General features: G+C 44.3%; 2 protein-coding genes across 3 annotated transcripts in view; one reads left to right on the top strand and one right to left on the bottom strand.

Annotated features, from left to right (window-relative positions):
* The window catches only part of USP7 (ubiquitin specific peptidase 7), a 70,795-nt gene extending 61,725 nt beyond the window's left edge, over window positions 1-9,070 (top strand). For both annotated transcript variants that reach the window (XM_058816353.1, XM_058816352.1), the window contains 4 exons: window positions 686-805; window positions 2,037-2,108; window positions 3,042-3,132; window positions 5,792-9,070. In XM_058816353.1, the coding sequence (XP_058672336.1) occupies window positions 686-805; window positions 2,037-2,108; window positions 3,042-3,132; window positions 5,792-5,898 (390 nt within the window). In that variant the 3' untranslated portion in view covers window positions 5,899-9,070. The remainder of the gene's footprint in view (window positions 1-685; window positions 806-2,036; window positions 2,109-3,041; window positions 3,133-5,791) is intronic.
* A 3,229-nt stretch (window positions 9,071-12,299) lies between these two features.
* LITAFD (LITAF domain containing) lies at window positions 12,300-23,811 on the bottom strand. Its single transcript, XM_058816355.1, has 5 exons — window positions 23,729-23,811; window positions 16,966-17,077; window positions 14,403-14,468; window positions 13,206-13,365; window positions 12,300-12,736 (listed from the first exon to the last, which is right to left on the bottom strand). The coding sequence occupies exons 2-5, from the start codon at window positions 17,063-17,065 to the stop codon at window positions 12,628-12,630; spliced, it is 435 nt and encodes a 144-aa protein (XP_058672338.1). The 5' UTR covers window positions 17,066-17,077; window positions 23,729-23,811; the 3' UTR covers window positions 12,300-12,627.
* Between the last annotated feature and the right edge of the window lie 3,326 nt (window positions 23,812-27,137).

Genomic DNA, 27,137 nt, shown 5'->3' with positions numbered 1-27,137 from the left:
AAGATAGTGCTTTAAAAAAGATCATCCTTTGTTCCATCTGTTTCCCTACAATGGTTTCATTATTTCATTTTTTTATAACAATACTGAAGACTTTGCAAGAGCCTGTCCAAAGGACATTGAATGTCTTGGCAGTAATTCCAAGGTTTGTTTCAGAGTTCATGATAGAAGTGTTTATACTTAGAACTCACTTTTGTACTGTAATATTCTAGAAAGTTTTGTTTCCTTTTCTGTTACACTTGAGGTTCTTGAAGCAAATATGATACTTAACATGTGATCTTTTTTTTTTAAACATCTCATCATTTAGATCTACTAACTTGCTTCAAAGATCAGAAATGGAAAAAAAAGTTTCCAGTGTAAACTGTAATGAGGAGCTGGCAAGAGGCCTGTGTTACTGTCAGCTAGTTCTGCTCTGATAGAAGATTTCTTGTCAAAAAAGCCATTCAGGGAAGCCAGGAGAATATTTCCTGAGTAGGGGAAGCTGAAGTGCTGTCATGCCAGGGATGAGGGACTCTGGTAAAAGACTCTGTCAAACAACATGGCTCTTTTAATTGTTTTTGAATAGAATTGTTTGGAATCAGTAACAGTACATCAATAATGCTTAATAACTAGAAAAATAACTTCAAAGCATTTATTTCTTTTTGTGGAAGTTTACTGATTGGAGTCACAATTCTCTGTCTGGATCTAGGAAATTCCTCTGGACCAGGTAGATATAGATAAAGAAAATGAGATGCTAATCACAGTGGCACATTTCCACAAAGAGGTTTTTGGAACATTTGGAATTCCATTCTTGCTGAGGATACACCAGGTGCCGTATGCCTTCCTTTTTCTCCTGTGGGATTATACTGATGATGTTTTCTATAAATACTGTTGAAGAAATGCATTAATGTATGAAGTGAGTAGGAAAATACAAAGGTCCTGCCCTATCTGTGCCTTTTTATGGTTCAGCCATTTCCCAGCTCAGTTCCTTTTGCATACCCAGGTTGTTCAGTGTCTCAGTGAGCCTGTGAACACCATGAAAGCTGTCACTTGGCAGCAGCTGCCATCCCCTGCCCCCTGCAGAACCCCCCAACAAACCAGAACCCTATTTCCAGCAGCACTTGAGTATCTATCTGCAGTGCAGAGTTGTTGGCAAAAATGGCCCTGCCATGGTTGCTCTCACTGAGACAGGATCATGGAAAATGGAGTTGCTTTCTCCATCACTCTCTGAGATGACTTTGCATTTCATCCCTTCTGTAATTTGATGTGCTTTATCTTCTAGGGCTGAAAGTTGGTACAAGAACAAAAGCTAATTTTGAAAGCTTAATTTAAATTCTCAAGTTTTTCCTGTGGTGCTGCTCCAGCTGAATGTCACCCTGATTCTCTTAATATCAAAGTGTATTTCTGGGAGCAGTTAGTGATTTCCTTCTAAGCTTTTTCTGGTTTATGTATGATACTTTGTATGAAAACTACCTACTTTAAAAATTTGGGAACGAGAAATGTGTCCATATTTCTCTACTTCTAAAATTATAATTTTACTAATTTCCTTTTTTTGATCAAAGAGTAACACTTGTTTGGTGATTTTTGGTGAAAACCATTTGTTCTGCATTTCCTTGTTATGACAGTTAATATATTTTATTCATCTCTAAGTTGACAGTATCTGGCACTTTTTTGGGCGCTTTACATAGGGAGCACAAACATACTACAAAAAGTAGCAACAAGCTTAGCAAGAATATGAGATCTTTTTACAAATTCCTATTTTGCTGCTAATTTTCTGATTTTGCTATTTAACTTTAACCTGACTTGCACATATCAGTGGCAGTGCCTGAGCAATTTATGGGGCAGTTTGCATAATGATAAATCAATAAGACTTAAAGTTCCTGAATGTTGAGCAAGTTGCCTGCTGTTGTTCCATATTGTAGAGAATGATGTTGACACTTGTCTAATTTTGTAAATAACATCGAGGCAATCTATTTCAATGAGGCTTAAAGCAGGAAATACTAACAGCTTCCTTTCTTTTTCCTATATTTTTTTGACATTAAAAATCTTGTAATTATTAGGGTGAACACTTCAGAGAGGTTATGAAGCGAATTCAGACAATGCTGGACATACAAGAAAAAGAATTTGAGAAGGTAATTTCAAATTGGGAGAGTTTTTATTGCTGACTGTAAACCTAAATGAGTTTATTGTTGTAGGTTGGAACACCCCAGACTTGGGATAAGTGTTGATTTTGTGTGATAGAACAGGTGCTTGACTGAAGTAATGCTTTTTCTAGGACTAATTAGTTAGAATGGGTAGGATCAGTATTTCTGTACTGCATCAAGAGAGATATTCTGCAAAACAAAGTAACCCAGAAAAGTGTAGCTGGTGTGGGACCTTTAGAGGCCGCCCCCACATCACATTCCTGTTCAGAGCAGAACGTGACTCAGTCAGGTTGTGCAGGGCTTTTTAGTTGCATTTTGCAAACTCCCAAGGGTGGGAATTCTGCCCTGTTCTGGACACTGTGTTTTAGAGTATTTCCACTATCACTGGGAAGTTTTTGCTTTCCTTGCACATAATCAGAATGTTTCATTTTGCAACTTGTGAAGGTCACATCTGTGCAGATTTTTGAGAAGAGCCTGCTCCTGTGCACCATCCTTCAGGTGGTGGAAAACTGTAGATACCCTGTCAGCCTTTTCTTCTCTGGGCTGAGCAGAACCCATTTCCCAGAGGTTCCTGCATGCCAGGTTCCCCCCAGTCCTCTCACAGCCTCACTGGACTGTTGCTGCACTTGCTGCAGTGTGTTGCCCTGTCTTTTTCCCTGGAGGGCTTGAACCTGGACACAGTATTCCAGGATATGGGTTCATGATTTCCTGAGCATTTATTTTGTCCCATTATCCAGGTTGTTGATGAGGGTTTTAACCAGAATTGGCCTTCTTCAATTCCTGAAGTTGAAAGTTATAAGTTGAAGTTACAAGTTTTCTACTTATAACCAGCTGAAAGTCAGACTGTGAACTTAGGCTTGAAGACTTAATTTTAGTGTCATATCCTACCACTTGTATTTTGATTTTTTTTTCTTTGCATAGTTTAAATTTGCCATTGTAATGATGGGCCGACACCAGTATCTCAACGAAGATGAGTATGAAGTGAACTTGAAAGATTTTGAGTCCCAACCTGGTAAGTTTGTTAGACAACCTCACTTTTCTTTTGGCCTGCTGAAGCTGCCCTTCCAGTTGTTATGATGTGTTCATCCTTTACTCAGGATACAGAGAGTTTGTTCTTTCTGCATGACATACATTAGATGTAGTGACCAAGCAAGTATTTATTGACACCAATGTGCACACTGAGCAGTGTTATATGAATGTGTTAGTCCAAGAAAATGTATTTTATAGACATATAGATAAATAATCTGTTTCCTTTTGAGTGAAAAGATTGCATGTGAATGACCAAATGGGTCCAGTGTCAGTATAACACACTTTACATCATCAGTTGCACCTTGTCTTTATTGTCCATCTACCCCCTTGCATATTTGATTCTTGTTTATTCTTCATATCCTCAATGAATCTGAAGATTCTAACAAGAACATTAAATATGTCAATTAGATGCTGTTTAAATTTTTTTTTCCATAAGAAATGAGTCACCAAGGTACAAATTCAGCTCCATTCTAAATTTGTCTCTGGATGGGCTGCTACCTTGTTTACTTGACTGACATTTAAACCTTTGTTTTCTTAGACATTTACACATGGGAGAAACCAGGTTAATCCTCCAGGAGTTCCACCACGGGAGTGTTTTCATAGCCATAGCATGGGTTGGGCTGGGAGGGGCCTTAAAGATCATCCCATTCCACCCTGCTGCCATGGGTGCCACCCACCAGAGCAGTCACTCAGGGCCCCATCAAACCTGGCCTTGGAACTTCCAGGGCTGGGACAGCTGCAGCTCCTCTGGGCCACCTGCAGCAGTGCTTCTAAATCCAAATCTCTCCTTTTCCTCTTTGGAGAATTCTGTTTGGGAATGGCGCCTTTGCATCCACAGTCAGGGATCCATTGAAACCCTTGAATTCACTGGGATTTCTTTTTCCAGCTTAGCTGAGTGTTCCTCTCTGTGAGTTGCACTGACTCTCTGCAGTTCTATTTTTCTAACAATTAGGAATGCTAATTTTTATTGGTAGGCTTTGCTAGGATCAAGCTTTCTCCAGTTTTTCCCAGCTGTGCTCTGGATTGATGTAACAGCTGTAAAGAAATCCTGTAACTGTCCATTTATTTCAAAACCTGCAGAGAGTTAGACCTGTGTTATTACTTGCAGGAGCCTAGCAAACAATCCTTTTGTTGTGTGGGTAGCACAGATAGGCTTTGGCTTGCCAGAGCTGTGAGTGCACAAGTCACCCCAGAGCCCAGGAGTGTGTCACGGTCACCTCTGGGCCCTACTGGTGGAGGGTCTCTGGATGGTCAGCTTGGAGGTGGCCATTTCTCCACAGACAGATCCAGGCAGAGTCCTGATTTTATTCTGGGAGTCATCTCCCTTGGGTCAGGGAGGGAAAGGCAATAGACTGCAATGAACTGCTGGGCTTGGTGAGCAAGGCAGAGCCAGTGGTGCCAAAACAGCTTGAAAAACCAACCAGGTGACCACGTCAAAGGCACAGAATGTGGAGAAGGGAGAACTTGAACTGTTTGTAGGAGTTATAGGGAATGTGAGAGCAAAAGGTTTTAATTTGAGAGTTCATGGAATTCACCCCTGTGATAGAATATACTTCGATAGAAATAATTTCTACAAATGCCAAATTTTAGCACACACTGGAGTGATGGAACCAAAGCTGGGGCATTGCACAGTTTGATTGGCACAGCTGATGTCAGTAGTGTCCCTCTGCTGTTGCCAAGGTACATCACTATAGCTACGTGACCAACCATGTAGGATCTCATTTCTTTCTTCAGAAACATTCAAATTCTCTCACTAAGACTGCCAGTTCTCTTTTAATTTGATATTGACCATTATATCAAACAAGAAAAAAAACCAAAATAATTTTGATTGAAGAAAATATATCACAAAATGCAGATGCAGGCAACCAACAAGGTCACATGTTTTATGCTTTAGTGGTTTCAGCTGATGGCTTTGAATGTAGAATGTACTTTCCTTGCTGGGGGCCTCTTTAGTTTCTGCCTTTATCATTTCACTTCAAAGAACATTGGATGCTCTGCATTGAGAACATCTTAAAAGAGAATTTCTCCCATTTGCAATAAAAGTATGTGGACTGTGGTTTTTCATTAAAATTAGCAGTAGAATAAATAATATTGGGTTGAACAAATGAAAAAAAATCTGTATATTTTCTTTGCAATCTAAGTGACTAAGGTTTTTTCTTAGAAAATAAAGAGGGGCATCAGTTTCATGATTTCTTAATTAGCATTATTTACATTTTACATGAATTAAACTGATATTCCCAGTTAAAGTAGGTGATAGGGATAGCAGAGATGATGGCAAATACTGCTGGTTGTCATGTTTCAGTGGCAGATCCTCCCTGTGTGAAACAGGCTCAGCACTTTGGTGAGAGCTGGTACTGTGATGTGCCTCTGGCCATAACATGGTTATCTTGCTTTAGCACAGCCTTCACTGCTGTAAAGTCCTGTAGGTGACTGAAGAAGACAAAAAGCAGGGACCTGCTGCAGAAGGAGCTGTGAATGTGCTGCTGGAAGGAAAACCCTGCCCCTCTGGCTATGGGGCTGCTCTGCCCTTTCTGATTCCCAGCACACTGTGGGCAGGGCACACAGCACTAGGCTGTGTAATGGAAACATTTTTCCAATTTATTCTTTAAACTTCATTTTTTTTTTTCTCTTTTCTTTTCTAGGCAACATGTCTCATCCAAGGCCATGGCTAGGGCTTGACCATTTCAATAAAGCCCCAAAGAGAAGTCGCTACACTTACCTTGAAAAAGCTATTAAAATCCATAACTGACTTACTTAACCAGATTGTCAAGGCAAGGGACAAAAATAAGTGTGTGTGTGCACCTTTTTAACAACTGTAGGACTTTGGTACACGTGCACTATATCTGAAGTCTTCAGCAAGAGGATTTGCTGCTGATGTTAATTTTATTTTGTTGAGGCTGTTCAGTTTGGCTTCTCTGTATCTATTGACTGCCCTTTTTGAGCAAAATGAAGGTGTTTTTATAAAAGCTTGGATGCCAATGAGAGTTATTTTATGGTAAACGTAATGCAAGGCAATTGTCAGCATAATGAGGGAAGAGTTTAGTAGAACAGTTGACATTGGCAAAATTATTTGTCTGTAGTACGTTTATAGATGGCATAAGCTGACTGGCTGCCCTTCCCATGTGGTGTTCACCATCACTGCAGCTAGTAAGTCTTATGTTTAGACTCACATCAGATTTATTTCCTTCAGTTATACTTTAAATGACATTTTTGTGCATTTGTAAATGCAAAAGAAAAACTCACATCATCAATAAATAGCAATCTCTACTTTATTGTGTACATTGTTGGCACTTATTCGGGATTTTTGTCTCCTCCAGCTTCATAGAATCTTTTTTAATAAACTAGTTTTCATTTAATTTAGTCAATACTTTGCATCCCGTTTTACCAAGTGGATGCCCCGAGTCCTAAAAAGAGATATTTGGGTCTTTCTATGAAATTTCCAACCACTGAGAAATACTGTTGCAATTGATTATGCCATCTCCTGGCAAATAGAATGACACTCAAAAGTTGGCAAAAGCAAGTGAAAAGATTATAAATATCATTAATTTTATGGGAAGAGATGGGGAAAACACAAGAACTAGCCTTTTAGCACAGAGGGCATGCTCACTAGTGTTTAGTAAGCTGTTGACTTTGTATAAAAAAGGAGGAAAAAAAAACGAAAAAAGAAGAAAAAAACCGAAAAAAGCAATTGTATATTTAATGAATGAACATGTACAATTTAACACTTGGAGGTTAATTTTATTGGGTGAGTCTGCAAGTGAATTTCACTGATGTTGATATTCATTGTGTGTAGTTTTATTTCAGCCCCCAGACTGCTTCCTTTTCTTTGGAGCTAATGCCAGCCGCGTGTCTAGTTTTGAGTGCAGTAAAGATAGAATCAGCAATTCACACTTAATTTTACATTCTTTTCCAGTATTTTATTTTGTTTCTGTAGCCGCAGTGTACAACTCCTCTTCCTGTATATTGCCTTTTTTTGCTGGAAAATGTTGTATGTTGAATAAAATTTTCTATAAAATTTTTTTTGATGAGTGATGACATGGACATTGAAGAAGATTTCTCCTCTCCTTGGAAATAGAGTTTTAGGAAACGTTTTCATTCATGAGATTTTGCTAAAGGTGTGGTTTTCTTTTTCCCTAAGTGTTGACAATTGTATAATCCTCATTCATTGTTTTGGGGGAACTTTGTGGGGGTTTCTGTTTAATAGTTTTGGGATTTGGAGGTTTTTGTGGGGTTTGGTTTTTTTACATCCTAACTAGTCACATTTGAGCTTAACAAATAAAAGGTTTTCCAGGAAAGGAGCCATGTACAAAAAAAAAGACAAATGGAAAAATTATTTTACTAGTTTGTTTGTAAAGCTTGTAGTAGAGTCTTTGTGGTAGACTGGACTCTGCCTGCCTGTAAAAAATTTTGTGGTCCAGATTCTCAAGTCTAATATAAATGGTGTAAAGTGAAATCTGGAGTCTCTAAAGGTAAGGTCTCTTCATAGAGTAATAGATTCCCTCTGTAATGTGTTCCCTGTATTCAAACCAAAATAGAAGGTGCAAGTTCTAGAAATGTTTGATTCTCTTTTTAGTTTGTATCTTGCAGTGCTTTTAACTGTCTCTTATTTTCAGTCAAGGCAAACTAGTTGTTTACTTTTGTTTTGCTGTCTGTGTGTGTAGGTTAGCATAGAGGGAAGTGCTTATCAGGCATGCCTTAAGTGAGAAAGCTTTCCTTTGCTTTGCATTTCCACAGGCTGGTGACAACTGCACCATCCCAGGGCTGTTTTTACTGGTACTTGGATTGTCTCTACAGGCTTTCAGTACATGTCAGGATTTGTTTCCAAACTGTTCCTGTGAATCAGAGCCTCTGGTCAGCAGTAGTAAGCCCTAATTATATTTAGTGTTGTTGAGACTGATATGAAATTGAGCTTGTATCTGAATGTCACAAAGTTTTCACATTCATTTATGGGATGGTCGCAGCTTTTAGGGACTATCTTAAGAAACACAGTCCTTCCTATTTCAGAAGAAAAAGCCACTAACAGTAAATTTTGGGTGCCTTTTGGGTTTTAGATGACTGGATTTCATGTGCTTCAGTATGTGTGCTATTCCCACACTACTTTGGTGATGTCCATACTTTGAGGCATTCCATATGCAGTTTTCAATTACTGAAGGATTTTCTAAAAAAAAAAAATGTTTTGGAGCACAAGTAACTTGTTACTGAAATGTGGAAACACGAAGAGGAGGACAGGAGGGTTTCTCAGGTGCAGTATGTTTGTGTAGTTCATTAAAAAAATTACAAGAATACATTCTTCAAAATTGCCATGCTTTCCATTTCTTTATTTAAATTTTGGAATTATTGGATAATACACAGTGAATGCATTAAATTAAGGTAATGGTAATATAAGTGTTAAGCAATAAGGATGTAATCTCCTGTACACAGCATCAGAGCAACGTTTTAACAGCCCATCCGAATTCTCCCTACCAAAACAGTGTGGTTCCTGTAGATTTACATAGTGCCTTTTATCCTGAAGGAGTCCAAAGCATTCTGTGAAATCTGAGCAGATCACAGCACTGAGAGTTGCTGACCAGAGAGTGCCAGCCAGCCCCAGCCCCTTCAGCCGCCCAGGCTGGCACAGGCTGGCACAGCCGCCCGGGCAGGACGAGCAGAGCGAGCGCCTCCCGCATCCCGGATCTACCTCAGCTGCTGCCCTCTGGCTCCTCCAGCATCCCCGCCCGTGCCAGCAGCATCCCTGTGCCAGCAGCATCCCTGTGCCAGCGGTGTCCCCGTGCCAGTGTCCCCACCCTTCCCGGCGATCGGAGCGCGGGGCTGCGCTGGCTGCAGGCGGCAGCGCCCATCGGAGCCACGCCGGGGGGTTGCTGTGTGAAATCCTCTGTGAGCAATCGTTTTCTGTAGGAACTGTACATATTGTAAATAAAATAGTCCGGGGTAAACTCTGCTCTGTGTCTCGGCTCTTCATTTTGGAGAGGAGTGGGAGTTACAGCTCTTGGGTCACTCAGAACTCAGGGAGATTTTGGTTAGATCAAGTAGATAAAGTTTGCAAACTTTGGCTAAATTGTGTGTTAGGAATGGCATTAATACTGTAAGGTGTGCTGGCCAGAAGGTGTTGTCATTACATTGCAAGAGTTCTATTGTCATTATATTGCAGAGGTTCCATATTGCTGGAGTTTCGTGCCTCCATGATGTTTCTCACAGACAGCTCCTCAGAGCACTGACTCTTCCTTGTCCTCACAGCAGCCACTGACTCCAGTCCCCTCAACCAACCAATCCACTCTTTTATAGCACTCTTCTTATTGGTTACTGGCCTATTAAAGTCAGGCCTGCTTCTAATCTTTAATAATTAACCCAGCTGCAACTCTAGAGGGGATAAGATTACTTTCTATACTACCTTTATTTACTTACATTCTGTCCCTCTACAAGAAGGTAAATTCTGACTTGTACCTCAGCTTCCACATTTTGAGCCCTTGCTTTTCCTGAAACACTGAGGTGCAGTGTCACTGTTTGATGTGAGAGCAGCAAGTGTCATTTATTGTTGGCTGTTAAACCTGCCTGGTCTCTGGGTCAGAAAAAGGGGGAAATGTTCACATGTAATATGTCCTAATCTGGATCCATATCTGTGTTCTATTTAATTTCTGTCCCAGGTGATGTTGAAGTTAGCTGTATACCAAGCACAGCAGGAAATTAAATTTTCTATGGTTGGAAGCTTTATTTTTTATTAAATAGTTGTGTAAAACTATTGTACTTATAAATAGTGGTGTAAAAATGTCCTGACTACTTCTGTTAAATACCTCTTGCACATCTCAAGTCATACATTTCTATAATTTCTTTGCTGTGTGTATATTCATGTGGATTTGGGTTTTGCACCTTTCCTGATTAATGCCACTGACTTGGTGCATTATTTACCACTAATTAACAGCAACACTTGTGGTTTCACAGCCACATTTTAAAATAGAGAAAAATCTAAACATCCTAAAAAAATGTGTGAATTGGTAAAACCTGTTGTGCTGCCATCTGTGTGCCTTCCATCCTTGAGGGTTTGTGTTCCATGAGGTCACAGCAGGTTGGGTGGTTGGGGGGGACAGTCCCTGACCTTGGTACAGAGGAGGGAAAGCTGGGGCAGCTGCTCTGAGCATGACTGGGTGTTGGAGGGGGTTGTGCAGGGTTGGCTCTGGCTTTCATGAAAGCCTGGGAAAATGGGTGTTTAACAGTTTTTACATGTATTTTTTATGGTTTTTCGCATCTTACTGTTTGAAGACGAGTTTCTGTGGTCCCAAGGCTGCAGTGGTGCAGGTGTTGAAGTAAAAATCGTGCATATGCCCAGCCTAGGTTAACTGAACGGGGATCAGCTCAGTAGGGGCAATTTGAGGTGCACAGCTGGCTTAGGGTCACAGGGCTGGTGGGCAGAGCTGTTCCTGAGGCTCGTTCCCGATGCTGCCTTCAACCCCAGTGTCCAACAGCCAGGACTCGCCTTTGCTGTGGCGCTGTGCCAGCTGCCGGAGGAGCTGCTGGGGACTCTGACCTGACTCGGTGTCCCTGACTCTTTCCCGGTGTCTCTGTCCCGGTGTCCCTGTCCCTGTGTCCTTGTCCCTGTCCCGGTCTCCCTGTCCCTTTCCCGCTGTCCCTGTCCCGGTGCCCCGCGGGCGGAGCGCGCAGTGCGCCCCGTGCCCGGCAGGGGGCAGTGGCGGGCGGCGTCCCGGGACTGTGGCTGGTCAGTGAGTGACCCGACAGGGACACTGCACAGGGACAGGGACACTGATCACAGCACAGGGACAGGGACACTGGTCACATCACACTGATCACAGCACAGGGACAGGGACACTGGTCACTGCACAGGGACAGGGACACTGGTCACAGCACACTGATCACAGCACAGGGACAGGGACACTGATCACAGCACAGGGACAGGGACACTGCTCACTGCACAGGGACAGGGACACTGGTCACATCACACTGATCACAGCACAGGGACAGGGACACTGATCACAGCACAGGGACAGGGACACTGGTCACATCACACTGATCACAGCACAGGGACAGGGACACTGGTCACATCACACTGATCACAGCACAGGGACAGGGACACTGGTCACTGCACACTGATCACAGCACAGGGACAGGGACACTGCTCACATCACACTGGTCACTGCACAGGGACAGGGACACTGGTCACATCACACTGATCACTGCACAGGGACAGGGACACTGGTCACTGCACACTGATCACAGCACAGGGACAGGGACACTGCTCACATCACACTGATCACTGCACAGGGACAGGGACACTGGTCACTGCACAGGGACAGGGACACTGGTCACATCACACTGATCGCAGCACAGGGACACTGGTCACACACCTGCACAGTGTGGATAAGGATCTCTCTCAACTCTTTAAGTGCCCGTAGTGCAGCCCCGGTGCCCAGAGCAGGGTTGGGGAGCAGCCTCGGTGCTGCTGCCCCGCATCCCCCCTGCCCTCACATGTGCCAGTGTGAAAGCACTGATGATGTTATAGCATGGAAATGCACGAGTTTCTTCTCTTCCTCTGTTTATTTTCCAGCCAGCAATAAGCTGCAGCAGCTGCTGCTGCTGTCAGTGTTGAGAAGGGTCTGGGCACCTCCTGGGCATTGTAATTGCAGATATTTGATTGCACAAGGTAAGTGACTGAATTCTGTGTGAAGGTGAAGTCTAATAAGTCCTGCTTTGGGGAGATGATGCACTGCAGTGAGAGGGCTGAGAGGTAAAATAAAGGCCTTGTGTTGTGGTGACTTTTTTCAGACTTTGTTTGCTGCTTTTTCTTCTTTGTGTGTTTGCACACAAAGTGCCTTTTGCATTGTAGCTTGTTAATGTAAAGGAGGTGTCCCAGTGACCTGCATCTCTGCTCTGGGTGAAACAGGGCACAGCAGCAATGCACACAACAGATTTGCCAGCATTGTGAACAATAACAGGTTTATTTTCTTACCTCATACATAACAGAGTAAAGACAGTCTCATAACTTAGTGTTTTGTTAATAAATAATCAGCCACACTGTACCACCCACAGCCCTGCAGGGAGAAGAGCAGAGAGAAATGAAATCCCAGCCAGTCAGTTCCAGTGCAGAGAAGGTAAGAGCTTCTCTGAAACATCCATGTCCAAACCTTGGGTAGTGGTGGGCTGAGAGGTCCAGAGGAGTCTGTGTCCCAGCTGGGTGGGGGATTTGAGAGGAGCTGAAGAACTCACCAGCTGGAAACTTCACAGCACAGGGCAGCGAATCAAATAGAGCATAAATTAAATGATAGTGCAAATTAGTCTTGGAGTGTGTTTTGTTTTATAGCCAGTCCAACCATGTGGTGCTAAACTGGAGTTTACCAGGTGGGTTCACCAGCAAGGGAGCTGCAGAACATAAGCATAGTCCTGGGAGTTTCCTAGCAGTAGTTTTATGTGCAGCATCTTATGCCATTGGGAAATAGAGGCTTTACAGCATCTGGTTGCACAAAGTTTGTTTCTATAGTCTTTTGTATCTATAAATGTGAAATTGGCAGTATGGGCAGTAATGATCTGCATCCTTGAAGAGCTTGATGAAGAGAGGGACGAAGCAGCATCCAAAGCAGCACCTGGAGCCAAAGGGGAGATGGACGTGCACAGAATGATTTCTGCCTTCCCTTTCCTGCTGGCCACAGCTGTGATTCCCCCCTGCCTTGTTCTGTCTGCCTTTCCACTGTGTGAATCCACTTCTTTCCCAAGCCTATTAATGTTTAAAGTATCTTCCAAAAAATTTATCTTTGCTTCTGACGTCTCATGCATGAGTCTGTTCCTGAGCCTGATTCTAAATTACAGTTGGGAAGGAGACAGTGTTGTACCAATTTCTGCTTGTCTTATGAAAAGTGAAACATACTGGGATAAATTCAGCAAGTTTGCATCCCCTGTAGCCATGATGACTGTATCTAGAAAGGACAGGATGGCTTCTCATCAAGTGGAGAAGGGCAAACTGTCTGCATAGGCACTAACTAGAACTTTGATTTTTAATTACTTATTTTTAACCTTCTGCTGTGCTGAATCTGCACAGTGCCCATGAAAACTTACCCAACCATGCACAGGCTGGTGCACAGGAGGTAGGACAGCTTGCCCAGTCTGTAGGTGACCTGGGTGGTGATGTGCTGGCGGCATGAAGGACAGATTGTGGATGTTGGTTTGCTGGAGAAGATCCCTGCCACGATGATGGGAGGCTGGGGCACCAAATAAACTGAGTTCAGGAGGAGAGGAGAAGCAGCCAAATTAGAAGCACAGGAAATATTTTGCAAGTTTAAAAGCCTAAATTCAGAGAATGTGCGTTCTTAATGTGGCATCTGTGTTAATATTGTTGATTTCAGGTGTATTCCTAAGAGCCACTGTGCTGATTCTGTGTGTCCCCACCACCCTCTGTGGATGTACTCTGACACTGAGGGTTTATCTTCTGATATTTACAATGATATGAAAATCCTTGTTCTCCCCGTAGAAGAGATTTGAAGGAGGTTGGGGAACTTTCTGGATCTACTTTTCAGTAGTGATGAGAAATTCATCAAAGCAGTTACTCTTACACCTACCAAACAGCTGTAGGTGTTTGTAGCTACAGCTACTGGTGCTGTTCTCAGTCTCCAGCTCATGTTTTTGCAGTCTAGACTTGACTGTCATATTCCCCGAGGGGCACACCCCTTGTAGATACATGAAGGATATTTTTTCAGAAATGTTATCAGTAAAAAAATACCATTTTAAGGATCCTAAAACATGTTTAGGGTACAACTTCACACTGTAGCCTGAGGCAAAATGTGAGGAGTGGGAAGGTATCTGTTAGATAGATAGGATAGAGCATGTCTGAGTTCAAGTGCCTTCTGGTTTTAAGGATATTTAAAAATGTATGTCTCCTTTGCTCCTGTATGAGGTGTTACTGACTGTTCTTCAAAGCCTTTCCTCAGCAAATCCTTTGAGCTTCTCCACTTCATAAAGGTGACTAGAACAGGAACATTGGCCTTAAAATTATTTGTTCTGAAAGCTCTGGCTTCTGGCCTTTTTGGTTTGGTTTGGTTTTGGTTTTTTTTTTAAATGGTTACTTGTGTAGATTGGCTAATGCTGGACAATCAAGTTTAAGTTCCTTGTATTATTATCCTTAGTTTATCTTGTGACATTTCTGTGGAAATTTTCCAGCTTATGAGGTTGTGATGGGGTCAGCAAAGTCCCACCCTGTGTGTGGATGTTCAAACCCAGCCCATTTCCCTCCTGCTGTCCTGCACACCCTGGGCTTACCCGGCTCCTCCACGATGGTGGTCTCTCGGTACGAGTAGGGTGGGGGAGAGGGATACTCATAGCCCCCTGTGCAAAGAGAAGCAGGCAAAAATCTGTAAGGAACAACAGCTTCTGGCTCCCAAAAACCCATGGAGTGAGACAGGAGGGGCCTGCAGGGAGTGCTAAACCCAGCCACAGAACTGATTCAGGGGGTCTCAAAGCCAAAGAGCTGCAGTGACTGGCTGGCCTCACTTTTATAAAAGCTGAAAAACCAAATCATTTCTTAGGAAAGGCAGCAACTCCATCGTTCCAGCATAACACTGTCATGATACTCAATCTTAATTTAAGGACTCCACAGATAAAGGACCCACAGCACTTCTACCTTCAGTGGTAACAACCCTTACTATTTAGTATTTAGAGCCTTTTCACTAGTTCAAACTTCATCAGCTTTCAACAAAGATATTTCATCACACTCTGTTCTAGAAAGAAAAAAAAAAAAGTTAAAATATCTTTTTCCTTTTGCTTTGGGAGAAGGGAAGCTGGTGACTAAGACACCTCAAGCTTTTTCAGTTCTTTTGCTAATCTTTCAAATTAAAGAATGCAATCAGCCTACCTAAGGTGAAATAAATTACTGTATAAAAAAAAATTACATTCATGAATACATTCAAAATAAATCCATGTAAAAAGCTTTACAGCCAGCTGGCGTGGATGGATGTGGTACCAAACACATCCTGGGACTGTCCTCCTGTCCCATCCAGGGCTGCTCTGGGGCAGGAGGACAGTCCCTAGGAGAAATCTTGGTTGGTCAAGCCTGGGCAGCATTGGAGAAACTCCCACCCCCGGCAGAGCAGCCCTGAGTCCAGCCTGTGCTCAAACTCTCACAAAGGATGTGGCTGCAACCAGGGAATGAATGAGCCCATAGGGATACAAATGGAATATAAAACCAGGATTTTCAAGAGTAGGATATAGTGGCAAAGGTGAAAAAAATGTTATCAATATTTTCTTGAATGGCTTGCCAGAAGTGGTAGAGATTTGCAATGGTGTTTGGGTTTTGTGGTGGTGGGCTGGTCTTTAGTTTTTGGTTTTGAGGAGTTTTCTGTTTGATTTTTTAGGGGATATTATTTGTGGGGGGGAAATGGTAAAAAAATTAAAAACTAAATAATTTCCTTCTGATTTAGAAAAGGAATGTTCTTAGTACAGGTGAGCTCCCACTGGCTGTGTGTTAGAGGAGGATCTGCAGCTCAGTGCTGGGTGTGGGCACTGCCTGTGCCTTGCCTGAGTGGCTTCAAGTGAGAGATTCCTTCTCCAGAGCCTCCTGAAAGCTCTGCTGAGCTTAGGAAAAGGCCAGAGAGATCTTTGAGGACAAAAATATTTACAGAGAGAGCTGATCCAAACGAAATATCTGAAAATGAGTCAGGGTTAGAGGCCCATGGGTGACACATCCAGCATTATAAGTTACTGCCTGACCTCCCATTGGGATTTTTTCTCCAGCCCTGTCCAGTAAATGGCAATTTCCTCAGCAGCAGAAGGTAACAGAGGTACAATCACTGAGGATGGGGAGTGTTGAGGTGCTTGTGTGGGTGTGAGGGCAGTGCCTGGGTTCAGAAGGAAAAGCCCATCCAGGAGGAGGGCAGTGCCTGGGTTCAGAAGGAAAAGCCCATCCAGGAGAGCAGCAGTTCCTGGCACCTCCTGCAGCCCTGGAGCTGAATTGTCATCACTGCATCCCTGTAGGAGCCTGGGGAGGGCAGCCTGGCCAGCAGGGACTGCAGAAAAAAGGCAGAACTCTAAAACTAGATGACAATTTAAGCAGGACACAGCCCATCCACGTACAGAGTTTGCTGGCTGAACACTTGCGCGTTAGGAATATGAAATTATTGTAGCAACACAGCTGCAATAAAACACGTGGTTTTAAAATAAAATATTAACTAAACTAAAAATTATTAACTAAAAACTATTAACTAAACTAAATTATTAAGTATATATTTTTTAACTAAAAATTATTAACTAAAAATTATTAACTAAAAATTATTGCCATTAGTTGGAGCTGTGGATGCTGAGACTTTTGAACTTTAAAGGCACAGGAACATTTTAGTGATGTCTCTATTAGGAGATCCTATCCCACCCTGGGGTTTATACACTGGCACAGACGCTTTCTAAACCCATCACACCCTGGCAAGGCTGGGCCCCAGATGTGCTCGGTGATGAGCTGGAATGTAGGGGGATATAGGATGGGTAAATGAAAGTGGTATAGAATGTGATCTTATCCCCTAAAGAGTTGCAGCTGAACCAATTATTAAAGATTAGGAGCAGGCCTGATATTAACAGGCCACAGCTGTAGCCAATAAGAAGAGTGTTATAAAAGAGTGGATTGGTTGTTTGAGGAGGAACTGGAGTCAGTGGCTGCTGTGAGGATGAGGAAGAGTCAGTGCCTAGAGGAGCTGCCTGCGAGAAACATCGCGGAGGTATGAAATTCTAGCAATATGGAACCTTTGCAGTGTAATGACAATAGAACTCTTGCAATGTAGTGACAACACTGGAACCCAACCCCTGGGAGCCCCCGGGATCCCCTCCCGGCCCCGCTCACCGTCCTGGCCCAGCGGCGGCGCCGAGGGCTCCGGGAAGCGCTCGGGGTGCGGCTCGTACATCACCATGGGCACCTGCGGCCGCTGCTTCTCCGCCGCCATCCCTGCGCTCACCTGTGAGACAAGGGCAAAATAAAACCTTCCCTGCGCTCACCTGTGAGACAAGGGCAAAATAAAACCTTCCCTGTGCTCACCTGTGAGACAAGGGCAAAATAAAACCTTCCCTGTGGCTCACCTGTGGGAGAGGGGCAAAATAAAACCTTCCCTGTGGCTCACCTGTGGGAGAGGGGCAAAATAAAACCTTCCCTGTGCTCACCTGTGAGACAAGGGCAAAATAAAACCTTCCCTGCGCTCACCTGTGAGACAAGGGCAAAATAAAACCTTCCCTGTGCTCACCTGTGAGACAAGGGCAAAATAAAACCTTCCCTGTGGCTCACCTGTGGGAGAGGGGCAAAATAAAACCTTCCCTGTGCTCACCTGTGAGACAAGGGCAAAATAAAACCTTCCCTGCGCTCACCTGTGAGACAAGGGCAAAATAAAACCTTCCCTGTGCTCACCTGTGAGACAAGGGCAAAATAAAACCTTCCCTGCGCTCACCTGCGAGAGAAGGGCAAAATAAAACCTTCCCTGTGCTCACCTGCCAGAGAAGGGCAAATCAAACCTTCCCTGTGCTCACCTGTGAGACAAGGGCAAAATAAACCTTCCCTGCCTGGCTCTCCCTGCCCTGGGTTTGCCAGTGCTTCTGTGGCTCCTGCTTCTCACACTTGGGTGGTGCTCAGAGGGAAATTAGCAGTTTTCACACTGTTTTGTTTTGTTTTTTTTAGGGTGGAGAGCAGTCAGTTCCTGTCGCACTTCATTATAAGGAAGGTGGAGGGTAGAAAATACCATCTTAATAAAAGAAATACCAGTATTTCTTTGTGCTGGGAAGCTAAAGATGTTCCCACAGAAAACACTGTGCAAACTCGGGACTGAAGGAGTTTCCTGTGCAGAAAAGAAGCTATTTTTTTTTTTTCCAAGTAATCAAAAAAAGGGCAGAGCATACTTGGAGCCCCTGTGAAAAACCTTCCCTTGTGATTAAGTCAGTGCAATCAGCGGCAATTCGGACCCGTCTTTCTTCGGGTTGTTGTGCAAACTTATCAGCGTTGTTATCGTGACCGGTTTTGTCCTGTGAAACTATTGTCTCATCGGTAGGTGACAGGCTTTTGTTGGGAAACATCCTCATTACGGGTGACTGCGCTGCCTGAGGCTCTGAGCAGGGTGAAACCACAAAATGTGTGTTTTGCAGGTGTTGGCAGGGGCTGATCCTCGCGATAAAGGCGGGTGGGAGGAAGAGGACGGGGATAGAGATGTGTGTTTGTATCCCTGCCAGTGGAAAGGTGATAATTATTCCTAGCTGCCCCTTCAAGCAGTATTAACTGGTTGATTTCTTACTAACATTTACTGGAAGAGTCCTTTGCAGAAAAAAGGGACAGCCTTGTTGCACAGGTCAGAGAGTGTTTTGGGGGAAAAGGGAAGTTTTGGGGAAAAAAGGAGCACAGATGCATAAACTGCCCAGATGCGTGGGGTAAAAGCAGCAGAGGAATTGCTGGGCAAGGCAGGATGTCCCAACAGGTCTGTTTGCAAGGGGTGTTGGAGGGAGAGGACAAAACAGGGAGGATCAGCAGTGCTGAGTTAAAGCATCAGCCTCTCAGGGAGAAAAAAATAAAAAGGGATTTGACAATATCACCAGGGAAGATGTGCCGTGATTTTCACAAATCTGGATGAACGGCAGGTGATATGAAAAATGGTAGCAGAATGAATCATTGAGGGAATAGGTAGGATGGTGGGAGAAAACAATCAGAAGTACAGCATTGGCCACGTTAAGGCCAAAGATACCAAAGGAAATTGCAAATACATGGATTGGAGAGGATGGCTAGAGAAAGGTACATTTCACTGTAATTGTTATAAAGGAGCTAAACCTTTATTAGAGGATTGGGAATGGCAGAGGTGTTAACAGGCCATTGATGAAGCTTCCTGAGGATCCCACCAAGAAAAAAAAGGTGAGGCAAGAGAATCTGGGTAGGATGAAGCTGTGAGAAGCAAGGGAGAATAAACAGTTTGTCAGCAGTGACTGTGGCTCAGAAGTGCTGTGATGGATGATGTGACATTATCCGGCGTTGGCCAAGAGCTGCTCCACTGGGACAGGGATTAGTGGGGAAAATTACAGGGAGTCTCCAAGCTTTTGTCTTATTCCCATCTTGGTGCACCAAACGCTGGGTGGTGTCCATTTGGGTGACACTTCCGCAGAATTCCTCTCGCTGCGAAACAGGAAAAAGAGGGAAGAGCTTTTGAATTGCACCCAGTGCCCGTGAGCCCGGGCAGGGGCAGGAGGGAGCGATGATGGCTAACACGGTGAGAACTTGTCGAGGTTCCTGCCGAGAGCAGGCACACACTGAGTAATCCCGGCTCCACCCGAGGGATGGGATAACATCACCGGGGGAATGGGCAGGACACGAGTCAGCAGCACAGCGGGGAATGGTGTGGGATGCCGGGTTTGTGTTGGATGTATTTGGGATGCCGGGTTTGTGTTGGATGTATTTGGGATGCCGGGTTTGTGTTGGATGTATTTGGGATGCCGGGTTTGTGTTGGATGTATTTGGGATGCCGGGTTTGTTGGATCTATTGGAGCTGCCGAGCACAGGGGCTGTGGTCTGTGATAAAGCCCTGAATTCTCTCCTCTCTGTGCCTTGTTCCACCTGCAGCAGCTCTGTGTGAGCGGGAATGGAGGAGCTGCTGGGGCTGGGGGGGCTCAGCTCCTCAGCCCGGGTGGGAGGCAGCGCCAGGGGCTCGGTACCCTCTGGGCATGAATGCTGAGCGTCCAGAGGTCAGGAAAGGCATTTTTAGGGTTGTTTATGCAGCTCTGCAGAGCCTTTAATTCGGCTGACTCTCAGCTCCTGGTCCCTGCCCTGTACAAAGTGCCCGAGAGCCCTTCAGGGCTGACCTCCAAACCTGCAGCTGTTGTTGCCTAAATTAGAGCAAGGGATTTCCCTCTTTTTCAGGTGTTGGAGAAGGAGATATAGGAGAGAACAGTGTGAGTAGCCCTGGAGGAAAACTCATAAGGAGAAATACCAGGCAGCAGTTCCTGAAGAGCAGGAAAATGCCCTGTAAGCCTGTCTGCAGTGACAGCCAGGAGGTCGCAGTGAGCAGCCCAGGATGGTGTGAGCCGCCCTCTCTGCAGCCACCCTGAGCAAACAGAGCAAGGGCAGAGCAGCCCCTGGGGTGGGCCCGGGTTTGTCCAACAGATTGACTCCAACTCCTGCAAACTGCTTGATTTGCAGGCAGAACTGCACAGTCCAGGGGCACCAAAACAGTTCTCTGTGTTCTCTCAAGTTTTAATCTCGTCTACACATTGGTATAAACGGGTTTGCACTGGAAAATAAAGACTTTAAGTCATGTGGAAATCAGTATTTAAAACAAGAAGTAACTCGCACCCTGAGGGATGTGCACAAAGAGCCAGCTCAGTGCAAGCAAGCACTGATCTCTCTGTTCAGGAAGGAGAGACCCCAGGGGAGGGTGGGCAGGCAGTTTCCATCATTTTCCTCTGACTTGCTCCAGGAGCTGTGTTTGGGTGTGAGGAGCAGCCTGGTGCAGGCAGGCGAGGCTGATGAGCTGTGAAATTCCAGGGCACAGCCCCACTCTGCACGTCCCTCCTGATTGCCCCTGCTGGCTCAATAACCCCAGGTGGGGCTCATTCAAACTCATCTCTGCTTGGAAAGGGGTTTCATTTGGAAACCAGAGCTCCCTGCAGCACTAATACTCCTTCCAGGGTCATACCTGGCTCTCAAGGATGGCATCTCAGCCTGCAGTGACTTTGTAAGAAGGGTTTGATCTCCATTCCAGGTTCATCTGCTGTCAGTGTGGGATTTGCTGTTCAGTGCTCAGAGACAGAAAAAAGGGAACATGGAATTTGGGAGGAAACTTTAAGATTCGTGTGTTTGAAGAATATAGGGTGCTACATTCAAAAGTTTGGTATTTTGGAAGATTAGCATGAAAATATTATAGTAAATGATCTCCACATTTCATGGACATGTGGAGGAATAGTAGTTTTCTCCAGAGGCCTGTTGGCTTCCAGGACACTGGCTCAAAGGCTCTCAGTTTGCTAAATGTGTTCTGGTTCTCCTGCCATCACTAATTTAACATTTTCCTGGGCATTTAGTCCTTCCAGCTGTGTTTATGAGGCAATTTAAACTTCTGATATTTTGAAGAGTGACCATAAAATGCCATTGCTGGCATGCAATTACATCCAGGGCTTGAACAATATCAAGAGCGTGTTTCACCTGATTGAAGCAGTTAATTCCAGTTTTTGGCCAGCAATGAAACACTGAATTCCTCAGTGGAGAGATCTTTTCCCTTTAGTCCAGAGTTGGTCATTTCAGGTAACATTCACAATGTGCTGAGGGCTTTCAGATGTTCAAAAAGGAATAGTTCCAGCTCTAATACAGACAAACATAACTGGGGAGCAGGACTCAGGTATTTGCCTATTCTCTTTCTTAAATAGAAGCTAAGAGAGAGGACTGCTGGCAGCAAATGAGAATTTGGACTTTGGAAAGCATTCATTATATCTGGAGTAGACAAGCTTTTCAAGGAGATTAAGAACACTCTGAATTCCCCATTCTTAACTCATGAAATTAATTTTTTTTTTATATCACAGTTATTCTGGCTTTTTAGCCTGAATCAGGTTACCAGCCCCTTCAAATGGAGAGGATGCAGCTGAGGGGGCCTGGCTGAATATGCACCAAATCTCCTGGTGCAGACTCTTCACCTGCTTCCCTTTTCTTGTCTGTTCACTGCCCTGGCTCCCTCCCTGCTGTGTGCACTCCCAGGCACTGCCTGGGTTTCCAGTCCTGTCCCACATCAGATGTTTGTGTTAGGTTAGTCCCTCCTGAAAGGAGCCCTGGTCTGTAATTCAGCACATTTACTGCTCCTGTTGCTCTCACCTTAAAGCAATTCAAACCACTGTAAACTTTCCCAAACCTTCCAGTCTGGAATTATTAACAGTAGTTTCTTGCTGTGTGCTGTTGTGCCAGCACCCTGCTTTTACAGAAAACCTTCTCTTCTGAGCCAGCCCAGAGAACATTCCTGTCCCTTCTCAGGACTGAGCAAGGTTTGATCCTTTTCATTTCTGTACAGTGAATTCATCCTCCTTGTCCCTGAATGGTCAGTGACCTCTGTCCTCAGCCCATGGAATGGCATGAATGTCATCTTGTGTTGAATGGAAAAGTTGTCTGCAGAACAATCCAGCAGCCCTTATTTCATTTTCCCAGCCACCTCACGCTGGTGGTTTGTATTTAAGTTGTCATTAACCAGCAGCAGGTCTTTCTCCTCCAATGTCATTCTGCACTAATGAACTCCCAGCTTGCAGCTGAAATTTGGGGTAGTTTTTTAAGTGGGCTGCTTTGTTGCATTATAAGGCACACAAATACTGCCACTGCAGGTCTCTGACTTTTCTTATTCTGTGTAATAGATTTTCTGCTTCCATAATTTGTTTCTCAAGTCATACATTTTATTAGCCACTCCTATATTTCTGCCAAGGTTATTAATTAAAATACTGAATAAGATCCATTACTGCTTCCTGTGCTAACCTTTGATGCAAACCAGGTTTATCTATTAAACCTTGTTCCTTAGTTTACTGTTTGAAGTATAATCCCTTGTTCCCTTGAGATGACCAACTTTATTCACATTTAAAGGGCGCTTGCTGTGAAGGGTGAGCACAGCTGAGCTCTGGGATTGCATTAGAACTGGTCCCTCCCTAATTACCATTCCAAAAATAAAATAATAACCACTAAAGGGAAGTATTGTCCAGTGGTTTGTGCATTAACTTGGACTGGGGGAAAAAAAAATGGGCTCAGTTCCTGTTCTGCCACAGTGACGTTTAACAGTTAATTAATCTTGGTTTTCCTTAGCTCTGTTGTAGACAGAAATGCTGTTTTGGGGAGACACTACATCAATTCTGCTGTGACATGGTCACATTTGGTTATGCCTTAAAGCTGGACCAACAGAAGTTGGGAAATGCTGAGTTTAGATTCAGCCTTGGTCCTCTTTGAGCACAATTTTGTCTTTCATGTTCCCTTTTAGCTTTCAAAATTGAGGGCAGCCTTACACACTTGTTTCCAGCACTTAATCATTACTTTAAAAATTGATGTTTGCCAACTTTTAATTTAATTCCTTTATAGATGAACATTCCCTCACCAAGAGCATTGACTCATGGGTAGCCAGCATTTTATTTGCACCCTTTCAAAAATAATGTCCATAACTTGTCCTTCAAATGAAAGCTGATAGAGCAGCTCAAGCAATGTGTCCTACAGCATCTGGAGCTGGTTTAGCAACTCTCACAAAGTTATTATGAATAAATCGACTTCAAGCAAGCAGGTGTGTGTGCCCTGCTTTTACGTGTGAGCTAAGACCTTTCCTATGGTGCATTAGTTTGAATTTCTATCCCTATTACTGCTCATTTCCACCTTCTCAGAAAGATCCTTTTCTTCTCTTCCATCTCTGCTCTGTTCTAGGAGAAAGAGACAATATCTTGAGAATATTTGCCTCCAGATTTTAGGAACAAGAGATTGTAGATTCTCGGAGCTTGCCAATTTAATGCGAAGTGAACACTGACAAGGGAGAGCCAGAGGTGCCCCACTGCCCATCTCAGTGTCTGCCCCAGCCCTGTCCCTGCCCTCTCTGCCTCCCCAGGAGCAAACACAGCATGACCCCAGCCCATCTGGCAGCTCCTACCTTTCTGTAGCTGTGGCAGATCCTGGGAGAGGAGGGAAAGCCTCAGGATGTGCTCGCTGCAGCCATGTCTGTGCCGGGCTGTGCGTGGGGACAGAGCCGCAGCAGCAGGGCAGGGACACGGCCCCGCTCTGCTGTGACACCCGTGGCACTCAGCCCTCACAGGCTGTAATTAGCCCAGTTTGTCACTGCCCCAGCCTCTGCTCACACCTGCTCTGTCACACCAGGAATGCTGTGGGACTGGCTTCCACCAGAGGATGTTTTGGTTGGTTTGTTTTATTCCCAATATCCCAGAAATTTTCCTTTGTGCTAAGCTGAAAGCTAATGGAGTGATGAGAAGCGGCACAGAAATAACTTGAGGGAATGGAGAGAAAAGTGTGTGTCCCACCCAAATGTGTGCTTCTCTATGAGAAAATAAGGATGAAAAACCACAGGTACAGGTGGATCTGGGGCTCTGATATTTTATTATTGAGATCAGCGATCACTTTAAATTTCTGACAAATTGAGTGTGCTTAGATCAGCAAGGATCTCTGGACAAGCTGGCAAATATTGATATTTTAGCTGGAATCTTCTTGGTAACCAGGTCTGTGGCTGAACTGGATTTTTGTTAAATAGATGCTTTGTGGTGGGTACCAGTATGCCCACCCAGATGCTCTTGTTCTCCTCTTCAACAGTGAAAATAAGATGGAAATGATCTTCAGGTGAGATGAAATCACATACCAATCACCATCCCAGGCAAAGCAGACTTGACAATTCAAATAATTGAATTTATTACCAATTAAAATATATTGGAAAAGTGAGAAATAGAGACAAAACCATCTCCCTCAGATGCCACACATCTGGCACCTCTAAGTCTAACAGTGGCCCTGTGGCCCTCTCAGTCAGAATTGTTTTTATTCATCTGAACCTCCTGCAAACCTGTTTTGCACAAAGATCTTCCTCCACAGCTGGGAATCCATCCCCAGAGCTCCCCAAAGGATGGAGCAGGATGCCCTGGGTTGTCTGGCAGACTCACATCTCCAGCACAGAACGTTCTGCTGGCTCAGCTCCTGGCCAAAATCTTGTTTGAGAAAGGGCTGCAGCAGTGCAGGAAGCCCCTGAGCTTGGAAAGTCAGGATTGCACAATAATTAGGAAAACAGAATTTTGGGAAACTGCCATGGGAACAGGAAGAAGGGAGGGAACTGCTGTGCACTCCAAGTTTTCATATCCCTTTTGTCACCTCAACTTGGACACTCTGGAAACAGATTTTTTTGTTGTTGTTGAGATGTTTTGGTGGGTTTGGATGCTGTTGATGGTGACAGCACATCACCTGCCTCTCCCCAGACATGAAGGACAGGTACAGAGCTCTTACTCAGATTTGTTTCACTGCCAAAGAGGAGGCTCAGCACTCAGTGCACAACACACATCATCAGCAGCTGCAGACTCACCTCCCAAGAGTCACATCTCCAGGCTAAACTAAGAATATGAAAGGATTGCTGACAGTCACTGTGGCTGATCCCATTTCTGCCTTTCAAATCTTTGCTCTTTCACAAGTTTCTCATGTGATATTGACTCCTCTGTGTTGACTTCATGTAAAGAAAAATAATAGACTGATTGTAATAAATCAATTTCAATAGAAATGTTAAGATGCTGCTTTGTTGAAATTCAAACACTTTGTGGAGAGGCTTTATTTTGACAATATTTTCTTAGAAAAGTCACTGCATGTTCATACTGCAATTTCTTAAAGAGGTGCTTTGAGGTCTAGGGAAAACACTCTGGAAGGAAAAATAAAGGAGAAGTGTCAAAACAGTAATATCTGTAGGAAAAAATGGATTTAAGAAGAGTCCTTTTATATATTTATATAACAGGAAATCAGTGTGGGGAAAGGGGCCATTTTTTAGGGGATGGGTGTCTTTCCTTGTCCTTGAACAACAGAGGAGAAGAAATGATGAAACCACGAGTGCATCCAGAAGTACTCATGCACAAGAAATTCTGGCTGTGAGGTAGGTTGGTTTAAGTGCTTAAATATTTCCAGCAGCTTTCATTCCCTCAGTGTGCTGCTTTCATTCCCTCTGTGCTGCCCAGCTGGCACCTGGGCAAGGCCCTGCCCTGGCTGCAGCTCCCAGGGCTCTGTGCAGGGGGCAGGGGGCAGTGCCAGCTCTGTGCCTGCTCCTGGTGGCACTGGCTGCTCTGTCCCCTCCAGCCATGGGTGCAAGGGGCAGTGCCAGCTCTGTGCCTGCTCCTGATGGCATTGGCTGCTCTGTCCCCTCCAGCCTTGGTGCAGGGGACAGGTGTGATGGTGTTCACAGGGGTCCCAGGATGAGGGAAGAGACGAGGATTTGACTCCATGTTTCAGAAGGCTGATTTATTATTTTATGATATATATTACATTAAAACTATACTAAAAGAATAGAAGAAAGGATTTCCTCAGAAGGTCAGCTACGAATAGAATAGGAAAGAATGATAACAAAGGTTTGTGGCTCAGACTCTCTGTCCGAGCCAGCTGACTGTGATTGACCATTAATTAGAAACAACCACATGAGACCAATCACAGATGCACCTGTTACATTCCACAGCAGCAGATAACCATTGTTTACATTTTGTTCCTGAGGCCTCTCAGCTTCTCACGAGGAAAAATCCTAAGGAAAGGGTTTTTCATAAAAGATGTCTGTGACAGGCAGTGCCAGCTCTGTGCCTGCTCCTGCTGGCACTGGGTGCTGTGTTGCCTCCAGCCCTTGGTGCAGCTGAGCTGGAGGGGTGCAAAGAGGGGTGCAGAGATCCTCCTGCCTCCCACCAAGCTGCCTTTGTCCCTCTGTGCTGCCCTGCCAGTGATGCCCCAGCCTGTGGGGGAAGTTGGGGGTTTTGAACTTTGGTTTACACGTGTATCACCGGCTTTGTTTCCCAACCCTGATTACAGTGCTTGCTCTAGGAGAAACAGTGTGAGGCTTGGGAGGGGAGAGATGCTATCAGCCCCCTGAATATCATGTGTGCTATCAGGGACAAACCAGGATGCAATAATCATTATAAATTAGTCCATCAAGTGATGACTGCTTTTCCTATCCTTGTTAAAAAAAAAAAAAAAAAAACACTTGCTGCATCTAGGAGCTGTTCACCATTATTGGTGGCTTCTTTCCCATTTTTGCCTACAGTTTCTCATAGGATGGGAATACTGGATTCAAGATTTTTGGGTTTTTTTCCCTGCATGAAGTTGGTCGCCTTATTTCTGACTGGATGTTGTAACCGTGGAGTTAAGATCAGAAGGATCTTGGTGTGAGATAAGGACTGTCAATTGTCAATTCTCACCTGGGGATTGCTGCAGACACTGCTGGATATCAAACCCTACCAGGTGGGGGAAGCTGCCCCTGGGAGGCTCTGGGAGGTTTGAACCTGGCCCAGGGCAGGACAGGGCACCCATCAGAGCAGTGAGGACAG

The sequence above is a fragment of the Ammospiza caudacuta genome, chromosome 17 (assembly GCF_027887145.1).
Source record: "Ammospiza caudacuta isolate bAmmCau1 chromosome 17, bAmmCau1.pri, whole genome shotgun sequence".
Lineage (NCBI taxonomy): Eukaryota > Metazoa > Chordata > Aves > Passeriformes > Passerellidae > Ammospiza > Ammospiza caudacuta.
This window is presented reverse-complemented; position numbering and strand designations above follow the sequence as displayed.